This window comes from Choristoneura fumiferana, chromosome 13 (genome assembly GCF_025370935.1).
Source record: "Choristoneura fumiferana chromosome 13, NRCan_CFum_1, whole genome shotgun sequence".
NCBI classification, from domain to species: domain Eukaryota; kingdom Metazoa; phylum Arthropoda; class Insecta; order Lepidoptera; family Tortricidae; genus Choristoneura; species Choristoneura fumiferana.
In genome coordinates this window covers 10,535,945-10,553,822 of record NC_133484.1, presented here as the reverse complement: position 1 = coordinate 10,553,822, position 17,878 = coordinate 10,535,945, and the positions used below count along the sequence as shown (strand labels likewise).

The window sequence follows — 17,878 nt, the reverse complement described above, 5'->3', positions numbered from 1 at the left end:
ATCTACATATCTCAGGTTGCTTATTTCTACTATGCTACTTAAGCAGCAGCACTAGCGACATCTATGTATCGTTGACAGACGTCACACTCTTTCGGAACTAACCGCTCACCCAGACAAGAGATGTCGCTACTAAGCAATCAAATTATGATTGGTTTTTTGGAGTCTTTTTGTATTTTTTATTTCAACTCCAAATTTGTTACTTCTACGGGTACCTATCCTGTGAAACCATATCGAAAATACAAACTGAGACATGGGTACACAGAAAACCAAACCAGAAAGAGAGACCAGCACTGGGAATCGAACCCAGGTCCTCAGCAATCCGTGCTGCGTGCTATAACCCCTACACCACTGCTGGACAGGAATCCAGACACGAATTTTTCCTATGCATACATATCTCAGATTGCTTATTTCTACTATGCTACTTAGGCAGCAGCACTAGCGACATCTATGTTTCGTCGACAGACGTCACACTCTTTCGGAACTAACCGCTCACCCAGACAAGAAATGTCGCTACTAAGCAATCAAATTATGATTGGTTTTTTATTTATTTTAAAGCAATTTTTTTTTTATTATTTTAACGTTTTAAAAATTCATGTTTGAATGAAATAAACACTTTTATACTTAGATGGTAGTTATAATTTGCGTCTGGTACAATTTTAGTTGTCTTACGAATAAAACATTGATTTCTAGGAGTTTTTATTTATTTTAGTGCATGTTTGAGAAAAGCACTATACAAGCCTCGGCGTGAAAGAACATGCCAGCCTCGTATACCTATCCATTACTATCTCTATACATTATTTATCGTCTATACATTATTTGACCTGCAAGCCTTTCTTTCCCGGCCTCTGCAGTAATTAACTATTATTGGTTTGTTTACAAACAATCAAAGTAAACAAAATTAGTCACTGAGTAAACTTTCAATAATAAGAACTAAGTTATAAATTTCGCATTGTATATATGTATGTATGTTTTGAATGCAATACTCTAGCGGTGGTAATAGAGAACTTATGAATAGAACTTAGATCAATAGTCAATAGTCAAGTCAATAGTCAAGCAGATGCGGCCAGAGAGAAATATAGATGGATAGGGATGCGAGGCCGGCAACCCCATGTTCCGGCCGAGGCTTGTATAGTGCTTTTCTCGAATATGACATGAAAAAAAAAACAAGCTGGCGGGACGCTAGTCTGGTTGCTCTGTTGCGTGCGTGCGTGTCGCGCTGGCTGCTGGCGGGCGGCGGGCGGTGGTGCTGGGTGTGGGCGTGCACCGTGTCGCAGAGCGCGCGTTGAAACAAAAGACGGTCGCATTACCGGCCAGCGGCCTGCAAAGTTGTATGAAATCTCTTTGCAGGCCGCTAGTGTGACCGCGCGCACGCAGCTGAGCCGCAGCGCCTGCAGCGCGATACTTCTCGGCCTATTATTTGTAACACAACGTCAATATTTCATGTCATGTTTGAGAAAAATATAGCTACGTACCTACTTTTGTTCCTTACCTTGTCGGTTAAACATCGTATACGATTGACCAATAATTTTATGTGATAACGAAAAAAAATGATGATGATGTGATGAAACTAACGCGATACATTTTAAACTTCACATTTAGCTACAAGAGATCTCGAATTCAACAAAATGCATATTTTAAACCTATTTCAAGTAAAAATATACTGGTGTTTTTTTATTATTATTGTCGCTTATGCCTACCAATAACATTTAAAATTTCACTTCGATGAAAGAGGAAGGGCAAAAATTATTACAAGAAATTGTTTATTCTTATAATTTAATAAGTATTCCTTAAATTTAAGATAAACGACCCTGATATTACGATATACAGAATTTATACATAGGCGATTACTTTAGTTTAGTTACAGGTACCAAACATTTAAGTAAAATAAAAACTCTACATTTCCCTTTCTCAAAACACATATCATAATTATAACGTCCATATACTTATAAGGTAGAATCGAGCTGTTTCCCACAACTCTACGACTTATTGCGCCTATTTTGCGTGATTATGCAGTGAAACCATTTCAAAATAAATAGGTAGGTATCGTGATTTGAATAATTAAAATAAAGAAAATTTTCTCCAATATGCTTGGAAATGTCCGCCAAACTGTCGCAAACATGAAGTTCTTCCTTATAGCTTATAGACTGCCACAAACTAAAAAAAAAATTGTATAAAATTCCATTACCATGCAGGTTTTTTACTTTTTAAATGCACGTTTTGACTACGGTAAGTCAAACAGCCTGACAATCAAATTCCTTCTACCTTTTTTCGTTTTAAGTCCTAGTCTAAGATTCAATTAAGAAAGAAACAGCGTCTTTAAAATTGTCTCGAACAGTGCCATTGTTTTTTTTTATTTGGAGTTCAAGCCCAATTTAAGATACCGAATAAATGGTAACAAAAGAAAATAGATGAAGTAACTAAAAAGCGCTCAGTAGCGCTTTAAACTGTAATTTAGTTATACTGCAATGAGCTTCATTGCATTTTTTTTTTTTATTAAATTATTATTTCTACTGAAATGGCATTATGAGTCGTGTCGTGTACATTAAAAAAAAAACAAGTATGGCGGGAAAGTATAAGGGCAACTTTTTAAAACCGTGGTTTAATATTTTAACGATTTTGCTTTATATCCTCGCATGAAATATTGGAGAAAAGCACTATACATGCCTCAGCGGAAATGGCAATTCGTGGATTCGTATTTATTGACTACGCTGTTTCTCGGCCTCGGCAGTAATGTACTACTAAATGAGCGCATGAAATTGAAATTGAATAATATTTTGCACTCTTTATTTTATATTATTGTTGTAATAAATTAATTACCTACTTAATACAATTTGTTTAGCAGAACAGTAACATTATCAACTTTATCAACAAATTTAATCGAGTAGATATGATGTAAAGTTTTATGTAAAAAAACTTAGTTCTAATAACATATTATCTATCAGGTGGAAAACCCCGATAGTAATTAATCCACTTCATTTGATAAATAAACGATAGAGCCCGATTTCACACATAAATTAAAACTCTACCTATGATGAAAATTCAGCCTACATACTTACATATTTACATTTTAAAATATATCCTGGTACTAAAAAACTGCATGAAATTTTATACTCAAAGTGTGCAAATTCATGCAGTTTCTTTGTGTCCAAGTGTGGAATTGTACAATACTTACTTACTAATTCTAAAAAGCATGTGCCTTTAGTAAATTTTTATTTAGTAGTACCTAGTACGTGCAACTTTGACTAATACCTAGTTTGAGTAATAGTCAAAAATGCCCGTATACATATATCAGGAACTAAAGTAAACTGCATGTCAGGACGAAAATACAATAGTTGATCCTTGTAAATCATTTTTGTGCAAATTACAAATATCACCTATTCGTATACTATAAGTAAGTACCTACCAACTAGGTACTCTCAATACCACATAACGACGCTCGGAAACACTATTTAATTTACTAGACTGGAGTCTCAAATTCAGACCTACACCACTGATTCAGTCGAAAATATCTTACAGTGGATTCCGCTATTGCACCTGTACAAGCTTAATTTGATGTCACTGTTTCTTACTGTCAAATGTTTTTAGGTGGTGGTAGAACTCAGGGTTGATAAACGAGCGTGTAAGTGTCCAAGATCGATATTGGAGGATGATTAGTTAGTAGTGATGAGAAGTTAGTAGAAAGTTACAGGTCTAATTAATTTTGTCAACTAGTCGAAATTTAAAAGTTGTAATTTGTAGCGATTAGACATTTTTACCACTTTCGAAAGATGTTTTCACGGATGCGATTTTAAAAACACGTTGGTATAATATATGCTGGTATTTTACGTCCTGCGTGCAGGTGACTTATCATTTTCTGTACGGAGGTGGCGGCTGCTCGACTACCACAGTAGTTGGGTTTGGCGGGTGGTGATGGTGGACCACGACGGTTTGGTTAGGCGGGTCCGCGCAACAGTCGCAACATAAGCACGGAATGCAGCAACAGCAGCAAGGCCGGCACGAGATGTTGCAACCCATTCTGGAAAAAATATTAAGAAGGCTTTGTAGTAAAATTATAGAAATTTTGTACTACGTCACGGGTTAATACAGCATAGAGACTGTAAGATCGATTCGAACCAAACTCCAGCATTGTGCATTACTTCTTTTTGCGCGAAAGAGTTAGTCGAAAACCTAGCTAGCTAGATTTGTGGCGCGCTAGAGCACTTGACTGGATATTTTAGGTAAAATGTCTGTTCTATGTTGATGTTTCTATACTTGGCAATGTGGAATAGTTTAGGGTAGATTTTACGGAAGTGTACTGTCGGCTCCTGGATGGGTGGAGTGATGCCAGGGAATTGGAAATGCGAGAGGTCCAATTTCTTCGGTGTGTATTTGGAAAGTAATTATAATAAAAATTGTTCCCTAAAAGTTGGTTTACATAAGCGCCCTCCGTTAGCTCCCTAAAGAACTACTTGGTTTATTGATTTGCTACAAACAATCGATGACAGTTCTTTAATTCATCAATAAGCCACGTAATTTGCGTATCATTGTGTAGATGGCGCTGTCAGGCACATTGCAATTGACAATATTGACATGTACTATATTGTAGGTTCGCGTATAGATCGTATTAGGTATATAGGTAGTAGGTAGGTATGTAGAGCGAGTAATCTTCAAGTTCGGATTATATACAGATTTAAATATTCGTATATATCTGTGAGATGAACATGAAAAAAGTTCGGTGACAAAGGATCTACATAAAGACAGCGGATTTTTTTTTAGTAGTCTTTATCTGCACGTACGGTGCCTAATAAAGTTTTAATACTTAATTTAGATAAAACAAAATATAATGACTACCTCCTACACGAAGTCGTTAAAATTTGTCTTCGGGATAAATAACTTTTGTTTCCCATTTTGTTTCTGATATATTCTGCCCTGACATTTTAATTATTTTATTGTTTGTTTAATTGATTGTTCATATAAGTATTTCATAAATTTGACATAGGTTTATATTCCTGTTTTTACCTTTATATGATTTTACTATAATTTGACATTGTGAATTCCATTTTTATTTTTTTGTATACATTTGACGATCCTTTTGTGAATTTCTTATAATTATAAGTACCTGACATGTGTTTATAATGTATTTTTTCAAAGGGTAATAAATAAATCTATCTATCTATTTACCGGTATAATATTCTGATAACTATCCATAAGACCTTTTTTACGACCGATTTTATTTACTTGTCCGCAGTGACGTTTTCACGTTAAAAAAATATGTCACGGCAAAAACGGAGTGCCAAGGTGAAAAGAAAAAATCAAGGTGCAATTTATCACAATGGTTAACGCTTTGGTACCTACAATACCGTAACCGCTCTACTTTAATTAGTACTTAATACCTTGCGAATACAGAAGTCCTATGCTCCTTTTATGTATCTAACTACTCCGTCTAAGCTTCGGAATCACAGAGAACATTTTGCAGATAATATAAATAAAGACATAGTTTGTTTTTATGACAGCAGGTTTCAATAGAAAGCAATAAGTAGGTACCTATATTATTATTTAACCCAACACACCCAGCTGTGTAATTTCCAAAATGTGCTACAGTCGTCCACTACCCAAATGTGCAATGCAATTAGGCTTCACTCACCTTAATTAGTTTTGGAGACTTTTCACCTATACATAGGCCCGGGTGGTTGAGGATAGCCTGGTTGTGGGGGGTAGCCGGGGTAACCGTGGTCCGGTGGCGGTGGGTAACCAGGGTATGCGCCAGGCGGCGGCGGGTACGGATAGCCCGGTGGCGGCGGCGGTTGCTCGACCACAACTGGCGGGTGGTGGACGTGGATAGTCTGGCCGGGCTGCTGTTGCTGCCCGCAAGCGTTCGGGCACAGACAAGGCACCAGGCAGCAGGCACTCAGCGCCAAGCAGCAAGGGTTACAACACACGTCACAATCCCCGCAGTCGAACGACAGACACAATCCCATCACGTCCGCTACTTCTTTAAGCTAAAACGAAACAAACCCGCGTTTTAAATCAGCACCTTATCTACCCCCTTAACTTTATAAGTACTTTTACTAGTATCGTCCATATAACATTTAGCTTTTGATAGCAACTTTTATTTCAAAATGGCGGTTATCATTCAGTTTATTTATTTTATCACGTTTTATCTTTGTGATAAAGAGATAGTGCACTGAGTCACGCATAGGTACCTAGTTCTCGGAAAGGAGGAAATTTATTGTCAAAATATATTCATAGTCAAGCACAATGTAGGTATAGGTGTATATAGGTAAGTACACGAGAACAATTAAACCGGAAAACCCAAGGAAAATTGAGCATTGAATTCCAGTTTACGGTCTTTGTCAGTGAAAGGTACTATTGTTCTATAGAAAACCGGCCAAGAGCGTGTCGGACACGCCCGAAATAGGGTTCCGTAGCTGTTACGAAAAAATTTAGTAATATTTTTCTAAGGATTTCGTATTTTGTACGGAATATTCCAAGTTTAGGTATATTTTATACCTTAGGCTGCTATTTATTCTTAAACTACTAATAATTCTCAAGAAAACTTAACCGTTATAGTTTTCCTTGTAAGTTTGATATAAGGTAACGGCGCCTATTACCGTGGTACTTAAGGAAGTTTTCAAATGAGTCCCAAAAATTAAGGGTATCAAAGCTCCTTAACAAACGAGAATATTTTTTTTATTTAAGAGCGTTTATTGAACTTTCAGTGTCTTAACTTTTTGGGCTCGTTTTAGTTATAAGTATTTGATAAAATAATTATTGAAATCAAAATACCCAAATCTTCTATTACCGTGGTAATGGACAGGCTGTGATTCCATTACCGCGAATTGAGCTTCTATTACCGAGGGTATAAAAAAACGGCAATTTTCTACCATCGGTAAAAGGAACGCGACACATGTTTTGGAACTTAATACCGAGGGATTAAAAAAAGGTAATGGCTTTGGTTCTGTATAATATATTGTACACCAAATATTTTTTGAGAAAATTTAAAAAACTAAAGTATGATTCGAATAGTGTATCCAGCCCATTGTATTTTATTATGCTTATGCCACCAGTTATAGTTTGATGTATGCATGCTGAGTAAAAGTCACAACTTTATCAAAATAATCTGCACTTACGGTACCTTAATGTGAATTATTTTAACAGAAAAATAAAATGTCACTCGGTAATAGGGACTTCTTTAAGAACCTATTACCGACCCAAAGACAATTGAATGGGTCGGTAATAGATCCCAAACATTCTATTACCGAGGGTTATGCGATCATACCATCGTTAATTGGCTTAATTTGGAGTATTGTAAAATCTAATTCCGACCTATAAAAACTATAGGATAGAGTTGTGTTTGCATTACAAATCAAATATACTTATTACATCCTTGGCATATAATAAAATTACATAACTGGTAAGTAAATATAAAAATTTCATCGCAATATTTAAACAACTTGGCAAAATAACGGTTTCTATAGAAACTACAAATTCAGTATTGAAGTTTTTGCTAAAAATTAAGAGTTTGTTAATACTTTTCATACCACGGAAATAGTTTTTAAAAGCGTGAATGGATTAAGATTGGAATAACTGTTACAAATTATATAAACGATAATTTATACCAAAAATAAAGCTTGAAGAACCAAACTACCACTTTAACTATTACCGTGATATACCACGGTATTACAATCAACAGTTAAAAATGGCGCCTATCGCCGCTGTATTTTATTTTTCATTTTAATCGTATTTCCGGGCCAAAAAATATACAAAAAGTATTCAGAACTCGTACAAAAAACTATAAAAAGCCATTTAAAAACCATAACAATAGTTCAATTGCCATAAATATTTGTAAAACACTAAATAAGATTCGAGTCTGCTTGTATGTGGTGTGCGCGTTAGTATGGCAAATCCTCTTCCGTCGGTGCCATTTAGGAAAATCACGAATTGCGAGATCTTTGATTCATTCACACATAATAAACAGCTGCTAATAAATCAGTGAGTCGACTAAATAAGCTTTTATCTTGTAAAATATATTTTTCAAGAAATCTATCGTTTGATTTAAAATGCGTATTTAAAATTGCCGCGGTGATGGCCGTCGATTTCGATACCCCGGTAATAGATATACTTACTACCATCCTGAATTTTTTCAAATTTTTTCGTGCAAAATTACAGCTTTCTAGCATTGATAGTCCCTGAGCAAAGCCGCGGACGGACAAACAGACAGACAGACAGACATGGCGAAACTATAAGGGTTCCATTTTTGCCATTTTGGCTACGGAACCCTAAAAACACGAGGCGATTCTAGGTGACTCAAATTGCATGACTGTACCTATTTTTATTTGTTATTTAATAAATATATACAGTCAAACATGCAAGTCAAGTCACCATCACAAGATTAATCATTTAGTCAGTCGCATTAAAAATATCGTGGAAAGAAATATTTGCAAATAATCTCAATGCACATACATAACAATTACAGTCCCTTTAACGATAATGTTTTTAGCAAAGTTGAGTGTTTATTACAGCTATGTGTACATTATTGTGCTACAATTTTAAATATACCTACCTATAGTACGAGAAGATATTATGTTAATTATAATACCTACTAATTTATCCACGAATCAATTTAAAACTAAAACAATAAAAACTACCCAATTATAAGTACCTACAAAACACCTGAAAAACACCCACAAAGCACCTGAAAGGTGCTACAAAACAAGCATCACATGACATTACAAGATTCAAGTGCATTTGTTTATTTAAATAAGCGGACGACCGAAACCAATATTAGTACGAGTAGAAGCTTAATTTCCTTGTTAGTTTTAATTATTCGCAAAAAATACCTTGTTCGCAAAATGTCACCTTCACGCTTCGGGTAAGCGAAGTTAAACTAAAAATCCGTGTTAGTTTTAGTTCCACTATATCGTTGTAATACTACACTGTCGTGGCCGGCGAGGAAAACTGCACGATGGCGCGACGCCTGCGCACACTGAGCACTGTTCTTATCTGCTATCACTGTCAGTCTTGTAAGAAAATCGTTATAAAAGAACGAGACGGAAAATATTAACGCAACTACTCCTACGTCAGTTCGGAAAAGGGAACGTCCTAACCTTGCTATTGCTATTACTCATCTAGTTCCATGAGTAGCATTAAGTCTACAGAGAATTAGCTTAGCAGTTAAGCTAGGTGTGTGAGTGTGTGCCCCACATATTTAATTAGTTAAATGCAGCAAACGTTGTCACGCCAACAAAGTTTTTATGGTTTTCAAACATGCTAGGTCTCGAGTGCCTACATTCGTCAGTAGCAATGTTTTGCTGAGCTAACATTATGCTCTAGTATCTAAGTAAGGAAAATATAACAATTCGAATTCTTCAATGTTCCTCGCAGCCCTGACTAAGTATTGTTATTTAATAGGACATTACTGCAGAGCCCGGGAAAGAAAGGCTTGCAGGCTTATTATGTATAGACAAGCAATTAGGTACCTACCTCATTCATTATGAAAAGGTTCCATGGACGGTCAGCAATCAAACGCCTTCATGGTCTAATGGTAGGTATGTACCTACGTATACGTTATCGAAGGCAGGTTACAGTTTATAAAAAAATAAGTTTAAACAAGTGAAACTCGACTACGGAAAAAACGCGCTTTTAAATGTATGAAATAAGAAAATGTTTAAGAACTATACGTAATTAATTTGCTCCTCCGTGACCACAATAAATATGAACCTCCGCAAAGTAACGCCTGATTCAATCAAGCAAGAAAATATTCTTACCTATCTGAAATTCTTATACACATACTTCAGGAGGAGAGCCCTGGTCGCATGCCACCTTGCCTTAAGGCTTGCTTGCGAAAAGGCTCAAATGCAAAAGTTTGTAAGTCTGTTTGCTTGTTACCTTATCAGGGCTAAACCGCTGAACCGATTTAGATGAAATTCGGTATATAGAATAGTTTGAGTTCCGAGAGAGGACATAGGATAGTTTTTATCCCGGAAAATTGCATAGTCCCCTCGCGATAGTGATAAACGAATTCTATGTGGACAGAGTCGCGGGTCAACAACTAGTAATTGCATAATAGGTATCATACATTCTTCAAACTTCATTCCTTTCTATCTTGTTTATATTTATATTCGATAGTGAAAAGTCCACCTAGCTTAGACACCTAAAACGTTAGATTGCTTACTTCAGTCTCGTAAATTAGATATTGTAGAGTCGTAAAAACAAACTAATCGATCGTAAAAAATAAACATCATAAACCCTTAAAATAAATTGCAGCACTAACACGAATTGAAATGCCATTCGTTTTTATTTTTAACATCTTGCGAGAAAGCTTAGTATTCTTAGGGAATGCATTTGTTTTGTCTTCGACTTTCAATGTGTTTTGTTCGGCCAGATGTTTGCAATATCCACTTTGTTCTGCGAAGTCGTAAAAATAAATATAATTCTAAAGCCCGGTTTTACCCAAAAATTTCTCAATCGTTCTTTATGGTTATTGTTTGTCTTTAAACGAACTCAGTTATCACTTTGAAATTTCTTTAGGTATGTTACCTACAACGAAACACAGTGAAACGGTGGCTTCGGCGGTTCGATGGCGAGGGGCATGGGAGAAAATGAAAATGGTTATTGTTTGCAATTAGATCTGAGAAGTGAACTACTATGTGAGAATATCTATTATTGGGCTATTATAAAAAAATACCTAACATTCTGAACCTAACATAACCGATAGTCGGTTTTGCCCGACTCGCTTGATAAAATTATGCCTAATTCATTTTATAACAGTTTAAGTTATAGTTAATAATGTTATGCATATTTCAATTATGCGGATTCATCATTATGCTAAATAAGCTAAGCTTTATGCAAGTTCGCTGTTATGCACAATTATTTTATGCCAAATCAGTTATGCGAATTCATATTAGGACAATGAATGTTATGCGAAATAAGGGGCACCCGTTGACGAGGTATGGGATTCGTTGCGCGGCTCAGACCTCTGCGAGAACTTGGTAGGTAGGTAGGTATGTACGGTCGATGCGGAGCAGGTGTGACGCCGCTATAGATGCTGGCGGTGCTTTAACTATATATAAGTATTAGAATGTCGTTAGGTTTTATTTAAGTTAAGGTTTTAAGTTTTATTTTTATTTTATGTAATTTTAAGTTTTCGTTAGTTTTATTTTTAATGCTGATAAATAGGCATAGTTAACCATGTAATATACGCCTTGAACTAGGTAAATCTAATGTGATTTTCACTCATAGTTAAAATACCACAAACGGGACTTTATAACGCTTATAAATAGCTATATTTTTAATGAATTTGGATAGTTGGTCTATAATTTTTTAGTTTAGGTAGTAATAAATAAGCATCAAACTCGCGCTGCGAACTAATTTTGTGCCGTTTTCATGTAAGAAACATGCAATCTAGACAAAGAAGTCAATGTAAATAAGATAAACTATTAATAAGATGTGAAGTAAATGTGTTTAGTGTCATTTATGTAAATGTCTATTGTTATGTAATACCACAGAGTACATGTAATACTGTAAATATTTGGATTTATGAAGTGTTCTTTTATTTGATGTGAAGCATATTTGTAATCATAACAGTTCGTTAACGAACCATGTTTTTTTTTATTCAGTAATATATTAAGACAAAATATGAATAAGGTTGTTTTTTGTATGTGTGAAAAATATGTATTTGTATTATGATGATGATCCGTCAACAAAAGGTGTAAACCTATTTGGCATTTTTTAATGTGCATGTTGAAATTAAAATTGATTATATAATCAGCAACTGAATTATCACTCTCGTCCTTACATTTTATTAGTGTGTCGACCAACGTTCAATATAATGTATTGAGTTCAAGTGAAAAACAAACTTCATGTGCTATTAAAAAAAAAAACAATATATTTTTTAAACGAAATAAATAAAATTTTGTACTAAATGCCTTACTTAACCATGCCTTACTCATAATAATCGAATACTTAAACCTAAGACTTATACCTAAAACCTATACACTAATCCTGAATCCACTGAAATACTCTCATAACAGGAAGGAAAATGGGGACCGGACGGCTTCGGCGTGGAAGATGGCTGCCTGTAAAAACAAAGCAAATTTGACAAAAATTCTAGTGGTGTAAGGGTTCGGTTACAATAAATGAATATGATTGGTTTAAAGTTTAATATGTGGTTCTGATTTGTTGTTTTAATAATGGGACTAGTGAATAATAAAACTTTCACAAAAGTTACCTACTATTCGCATAGTGCTCAGAAGTGCATAGGGAATGTCAAATCCATACTTAATTTTAAATTTCGAACAAGAATTCTGCTACACTCTACATAGCTACACTACGCGTTAGTGAATACGGCTGTTAGATTCAAAGATAATTTTTACCTAACCATTTCGTCTAAGTGTTTTCATCTAAGACAAAGTGCCGCCGATAGGCCATTTGTTATTAATAGAACGGCGAGTTGTTATACAAAGGGCAGTGCTTAAATTGTCGTATAGTATAGTGTTACAGTAGATAAAGCTCTACAATATTGCAATGTTACGGGAACAGAGTGACTTGATGGACATGAATGAACTTGGGTCAGAATAACACAAAACAAACCGTAATAAAAACTTACAGAAGAAACTCGGCCTAAACATCTGAGCTGCAGCTTTTGTTCTAAATAGGTACTTAATACTTAAACAGTGCTGAATACAGTGCCGAATCGAAGAACAACTGCACAGATCAATAACATACCTACCAAAAAAGGTTTATTTAATTTTTTTTCCGCACAGTTGTGTAATGGCCAATGGCCACGCAGTAGCTATTAATATCGCCGCAAAAAACGACTATATATTTATAATATAATACTCACATTTTAAAATTACTCCGGAAGTGGGCGCTTTGGAGGCCGGGGTGGCGTCGGAGGTCCTGGCTGGCCTGGCCGAGGCCTAGGATCCCTCGGTGGAAGCGGAGGCTTCGGTTCGATATCTTCTTGCTCCGGTCCGGACGCGGGCGCTTTGGAGGCCGGGGTGGCGTCGGAGGCCCTGGCTGGCCTGGCCGAGGCCTAGGATCCTTCGGCGGAAGCGGAGACGTCGGTTTGGTATCTTCTTGCTCCGGACGCGGGCGCTTTGGAGGCCGGGGTGGCGTCGGAGGCCCTGGCTGGCCTGGCCAAGGCCTAGGAACCCTCGGCGGAAGCGGAGGCGTCGGTTCGATGTCTCTTCGAGCTCGGCCTCTACGTGGACCTCGACCTCTACTACGACCTTGAGCTCGGGCGTTGAAGGCGGAGTCACAGGTAGTGCAGGCGGCGGTGTCGGCGGGGGAGAAACCTCCGGGGAGCCCGCTGATGATGTTGACGCATCCGGTGTTACAGGTGGCGTTGGTTCTGGCGACGAAGAAGGCGTCACCAGTGGTGTATTTATCCCACTGCAGACAGAATACTTACACAGTTAAATAAACCTTTTTGGCGCAAAACTTCTCCAGACACCTGATCGCTTTATTGAAAACACATTGAAAGTCGAAGACAAAACAAATGCATTCCCTATAAGAATGCTTTCTCGCAAGATGTAAAACGAATGGCCCTTCAATTCGTGTTAGTGCTGCAATTTATTTTAAGGGTTTATGATGTTTATTTTTTATGGTCGATTAGTTTGTTTTTAAACACTACAATATCTAATTTACGCGACTGAAGAAAGCAATCTAACGTTTTAGGTGACTAAGCTAGGTGGAAGTTTTCCCTATCAAATCAAATATAAATATAAACAAGATACAAATGAATTAAGTTTAAAGAATGTATGATATTATGCAATTACTAGTTGTTGACCCGCGACTCTGTCCACATAGAGTTCGTTTATCACTATCGCGCGGGGACTATGCAATTTTCCGGGATAAAAACTATCCTATGTCCTTTCTCGGAACTCAAACTATTCTATATACCGAATATCATCTAAATCGGTTCAGCGGTTTAGACCTGATAAGGTAACGAACAGACAGACTTACAAACTTTCGCATTTATAATATTAGTGGGACACAACAGGACCCCACGATAGGTATCAGAAATATATTTTTTTTGTGGAATCGGCTTAAATTTAGTGTAGTTTACTGACTAATAGAAACTCGGAAAACATAGATATACATCGGAAAATATGATTAAATACCCAATTAAAAAAGGGTATCAGAAAATAGTTATTTGTGCAACAAGAGAGCAGTCGTTTTTTGGTGCGAGTGTTGATTTTGAATCTCGAGTAAGCGAAGATTGAATTACGAGCGATAGCGAGTGATTCTAAGTTAGAATCCTGAGATCAGCGAGGGATTCCAACACACGAGATGCAAAAAAACTTTGGTCTCGTGTGACACATACAACTTTTCACCTGAGCAGCGAGAACATGTAAATTAAAGGTTATTAAACCACATATATTTAGAAGACAAAAAATATCAAAAACTTTAAAATGTAATCCGATTGTTAAGAAATAAATATAGTACTTAATCATAATACTTAATTAAACTTTTTCTCAAAAATGATTCATACAGTCGCCATTACACCTTTAAAGTTACTTAAGAATGCCAGACAACGATCAAAAGTCTCCGGTAAGTAGACAGGTTTTGAATAAAACTAAAATATAAAATTACATAAATATATTATATATTTATTTTAAAAAAAGGTGGAAAATCTGATGACCCCAGCCAATACAGACCTATTGCACTTCTCCCCGTACCATCTAAAATATTTGAAAAATGTATGACAAACCGCATCTACAGTTTTCTGGAAAAATATCAACTACTAGACAAAAACCAATTCGGTTTTCGTAAAAAGCACTCTACCACTCTCGCAGCTTATACATATGTGCAGGAAATACTAAATTCTTTGAGAGATAAGGAAAGTGCAGTGGGACTACTGTTAGACATGTCAAAAGCATACGACCGAGTGTCTCATTCTATCTTAATACAGAAACTAAATGCGATTGGAGTTCGTGGCAACTCACTAAACTGGATGAAATCATATTTAGCAAACCGTAAACAGTATGTTGAAATTGAACATCTTGACAGTCAGTCTAAACAAATAAAAACCGTCAAATCAGAAATTAAACATATAGATAGTTCCATCCCTCAGGGTAGTGTGCTGGGATGTGTACTCTTTCTTGTCTATATAAACGACCTTCCAAAAATTACAAATCAAAAGTGTGTAATGTTTGCGGATGATGTTTCCCTGCTGTTTAAATTCCCTAACAAACACGACCATGACTTAACAATAGAAGAAACTTATAACACAGTTACACATTGGCTAAGAGACCATAACCTACTAATAAACAAAAATAAAACAAAAATTATTCAATTCAGACCGCGGCAAAAACCACCTATTGATCTAAACAATATCCTAAATAAACTGAACATCGAAGAAGTAACCCACTGCACCCTGTTAGGACTCACACTAGACTCACATTTAAACTGGAAAAACCATATAGAAAGAACGAAATCTAAACTGTCCCAGTTCGTTTACGCGTTGGGTGTCCTCAAGACTAACACCAGCCTTACGTGTGCGCTGTCGGTGTACCACGCGCGCGCTGTCTCGTGGCTGCGCTACGGGCTGCTGCTATGGGGGTGCAGCACAGATGCACATAAACTGTTTGTTATGCAAAAGAAATGTCTCCGAATCTTAGCAAATATCTGCCAACCAAATAGCTGTAGACCATACTTTAAAAAGTTTAAATTATTGACACTCCCCTCTTTGTATATTTTGGAAGTAGCGTTGTTCGTCAGAAATAATATCCACCTTTTTAAATTTTCAAATAACATGCGACGTAAACATGACCTAGTTCTCCCTGAACCAAAATTAAGTATTTTTAAAAACGGTCCATATTACAAAGCAATACAATTATACAATAGAATTCCCATAGATTTAAGAAGTGAACAAAATAGCACATCCTTTAATAAAAAATTTAAAAAATTCCTAATAGATAAATGTTACTACTCGATCTCGGAATTTATGGAGGATGGTTTGTAATAAGTGACCTCTCACGTCACGCACGCGCACAACGCATTATTTGCTACAAGTGGGAAAAATGTTTCTGATCTCAAGTGATATTTGATGTTCCTTTATTGTTAAGTTATTGTAACAGAAATTAGTTATTGTAAAAGAAAAGATTTTAAAATAGTAAATACATAGATAATAACAATTATAACAACAAATGCTATACCCTACCAGGGTTCATGTTAACTTTAAGAGCTTATGTTACATGTATGCACTATATAAATAAATAAATAAAAATAAAAATAAATACAATTAAAATAACATAACCCCACGATAGGAACCAGAAAAAAAGTTTTTCGTGGAATCGGCTGAAATTTAGTGTATAAATAAACTAATACTAACTTGGAATGGAAAATATGGATTAACATCGGAAAATACGATTAATAAATACCTACCCAATTAATATTATAAAGTTACTTACCGTCAGATTTAATTCATCAGCGATTTGGCTAATATTTCTGCCCTCGTCCCGCAGAAACACCATACGGTTCCTCTCTGTTACTGTCAAATTTCTGCCTGGAACCATTTCTAACTAATTAACCTTACGCTACGGCCTGGATGGTGTGCAAACTGCAACTGGCCGCGGAAACTGACCCAGCCCTCATTGTCCCCTACAAGTTATAAAAACATTGTTTTTTATACTTAACTTTAAGGTAGGTACGGTTTTTACAAATTCGAAGACCCTAATTGGTTAACAAAACAAGTGGGCGGGCCAAGAAGAATAATCACATGCAATGCAAGCGATTTTGTTTTTGAAATGGTTCTCCGTAGGTATCTTTGTGTCTTCAGCCGTTTTGGTACTTAAAACCATTATTTTTAAGGAAACCATTATTTTTAAGGAAACAAAAAGTGCGTATGACGTAAAAAAGACGTAATATTGCACACAAGATGATGTTTTTATTTAAACTTCCGTGTGGCATGTAGTAACAAAGTAGCATTAATGAAGTAACAAAATAATCGTAAATAAATCAATGGAATTCAGTGAATAAAATAAATTTCATATCGTTTAATAAAGAGGTTGATAAATGATAAGTGATAATTGTTTATGAAAATCAAAAATACTAAGTATCTGTAATCACCTATAAGTGGTTTGACATCATCGGCACTTCTTGTCCGACCCCTGGAAGTACCAATAGATACGAATAACATCCTCCAAACGAAAACTACTATTCGCTGTAGTTCATTCGTTCGTTCGTTGATTTTGGACATCGGAAGTCAACTGTTATCTTGCAAGACTTGCACGCCGTCACGGTCCAAGGCTTAAGGTTAAATGCATTTAGTCACACAGGAAGGAAGTATACCTTAGAAATAAAAGTAGGTAAGACATTGTTTGCATTGAGCAAGTAATTGACCAGCCTGCTTATTTTCGGGTTAGGAAACATACGAAAATTAGCAAGTACAGGGGGGATACTACGAAATTCGAAAATCGAAGTTCGTATCGTACCTATAGTCCCCTCACTCGTATTAAATAATATTAGCGTCAGCAGGACGGCAATATACGAAGTTCGAATTTTGCACTTCGTAGTGGCAATGGCACAGAATAAGTAATAGTACAAGTAGTAGTGATCTGGTCATTCGCCATCAGATATTTCGGAGCGGCCGAAGTTTTCAAAAATATAGGAACATGCACTCTATTTTCAAGGCTTTAGAATTTCATGCTCCGATATTTCTGCTCAAATTTCTGCACTGAAATTTCTGATGGTGACTGTACAGCCCGCGGCACGTGATACAAAAAACCGGCCAAGAGCGTGTCAGACACGCCCGAAATAGGGTTCCGTAGCCATTACGAAAAAATTAAGTAATATTTTTCTAAGGACTTACGATTTTGTACGGATTATTCCAAGTTTAGGTATATTTTATACCTTAGGTTGCTATTGCTATTTACTTTTAAACTACTAATAA

General features: G+C 36.1%; 2 protein-coding genes across 3 annotated transcripts; both read right to left on the bottom strand.

The window, feature by feature from the left end:
• Window positions 1-1,756: 1,756 nt before the first annotated feature.
• Window positions 1,757-8,953, bottom strand: LOC141434032 (uncharacterized). Of its 2 annotated transcripts, XM_074096264.1 has the most exons (3): window positions 8,820-8,953; window positions 5,624-5,978; window positions 1,757-4,015 (listed from the first exon to the last, which is right to left on the bottom strand). In XM_074096264.1, exon 2 carries the CDS (start codon window positions 5,955-5,957, stop codon window positions 5,646-5,648), a length of 312 nt encoding a protein of 103 aa, XP_073952365.1. In that variant the 5' UTR covers window positions 5,958-5,978; window positions 8,820-8,953; the 3' UTR covers window positions 1,757-4,015; window positions 5,624-5,645. The 2 variants fall into 2 exon arrangements, with proteins under 2 accessions (XP_073952365.1, XP_073952366.1); XM_074096265.1 differs by lacking the exon at window positions 8,820-8,953 and having other exon boundaries at window positions 5,624-6,054.
• A 1,553-nt stretch (window positions 8,954-10,506) lies between these two features.
• On the bottom strand, window positions 10,507-17,490 carry LOC141434375 (uncharacterized). The gene is made up of 4 exons (XM_074096792.1): window positions 17,056-17,490; window positions 16,398-16,492; window positions 12,824-13,374; window positions 10,507-12,056 (listed from the first exon to the last, which is right to left on the bottom strand). Exons 1-4 carry the CDS (start codon window positions 17,183-17,185, stop codon window positions 11,963-11,965), a joined length of 870 nt encoding a protein of 289 aa, XP_073952893.1. The 5' UTR covers window positions 17,186-17,490; the 3' UTR covers window positions 10,507-11,962.
• Window positions 17,491-17,878: the final 388 nt, after the last annotated feature.

Bases quoted from the DNA above. Each gene is read 5' to 3' on its own strand.
- LOC141434375 (XM_074096792.1), bottom strand. From the start codon at position 17,185: ATGTCCAAAATCAACGAACGAACGAATGAACTACAGCGAATAGTAGTT. The intron at 13,375-16,397 runs GTAAGTAACTTT...TTCTGTCTGCAG, and splicing joins CTGATGAATTAAATCTGACG to TGGGATAAATACACCACTGG. The intron at 12,057-12,823 runs GTGAGTATTATA...TTGTTTTTACAG, and splicing joins TTCCGGAGTAATTTTAAAAT to GCAGCCATCTTCCACGCCGA.
- LOC141434032 (XM_074096264.1), bottom strand. From the start codon at position 5,957: ATGGGATTGTGTCTGTCGTTCGACTGCGGGGATTGTGACGTGTGTTGT.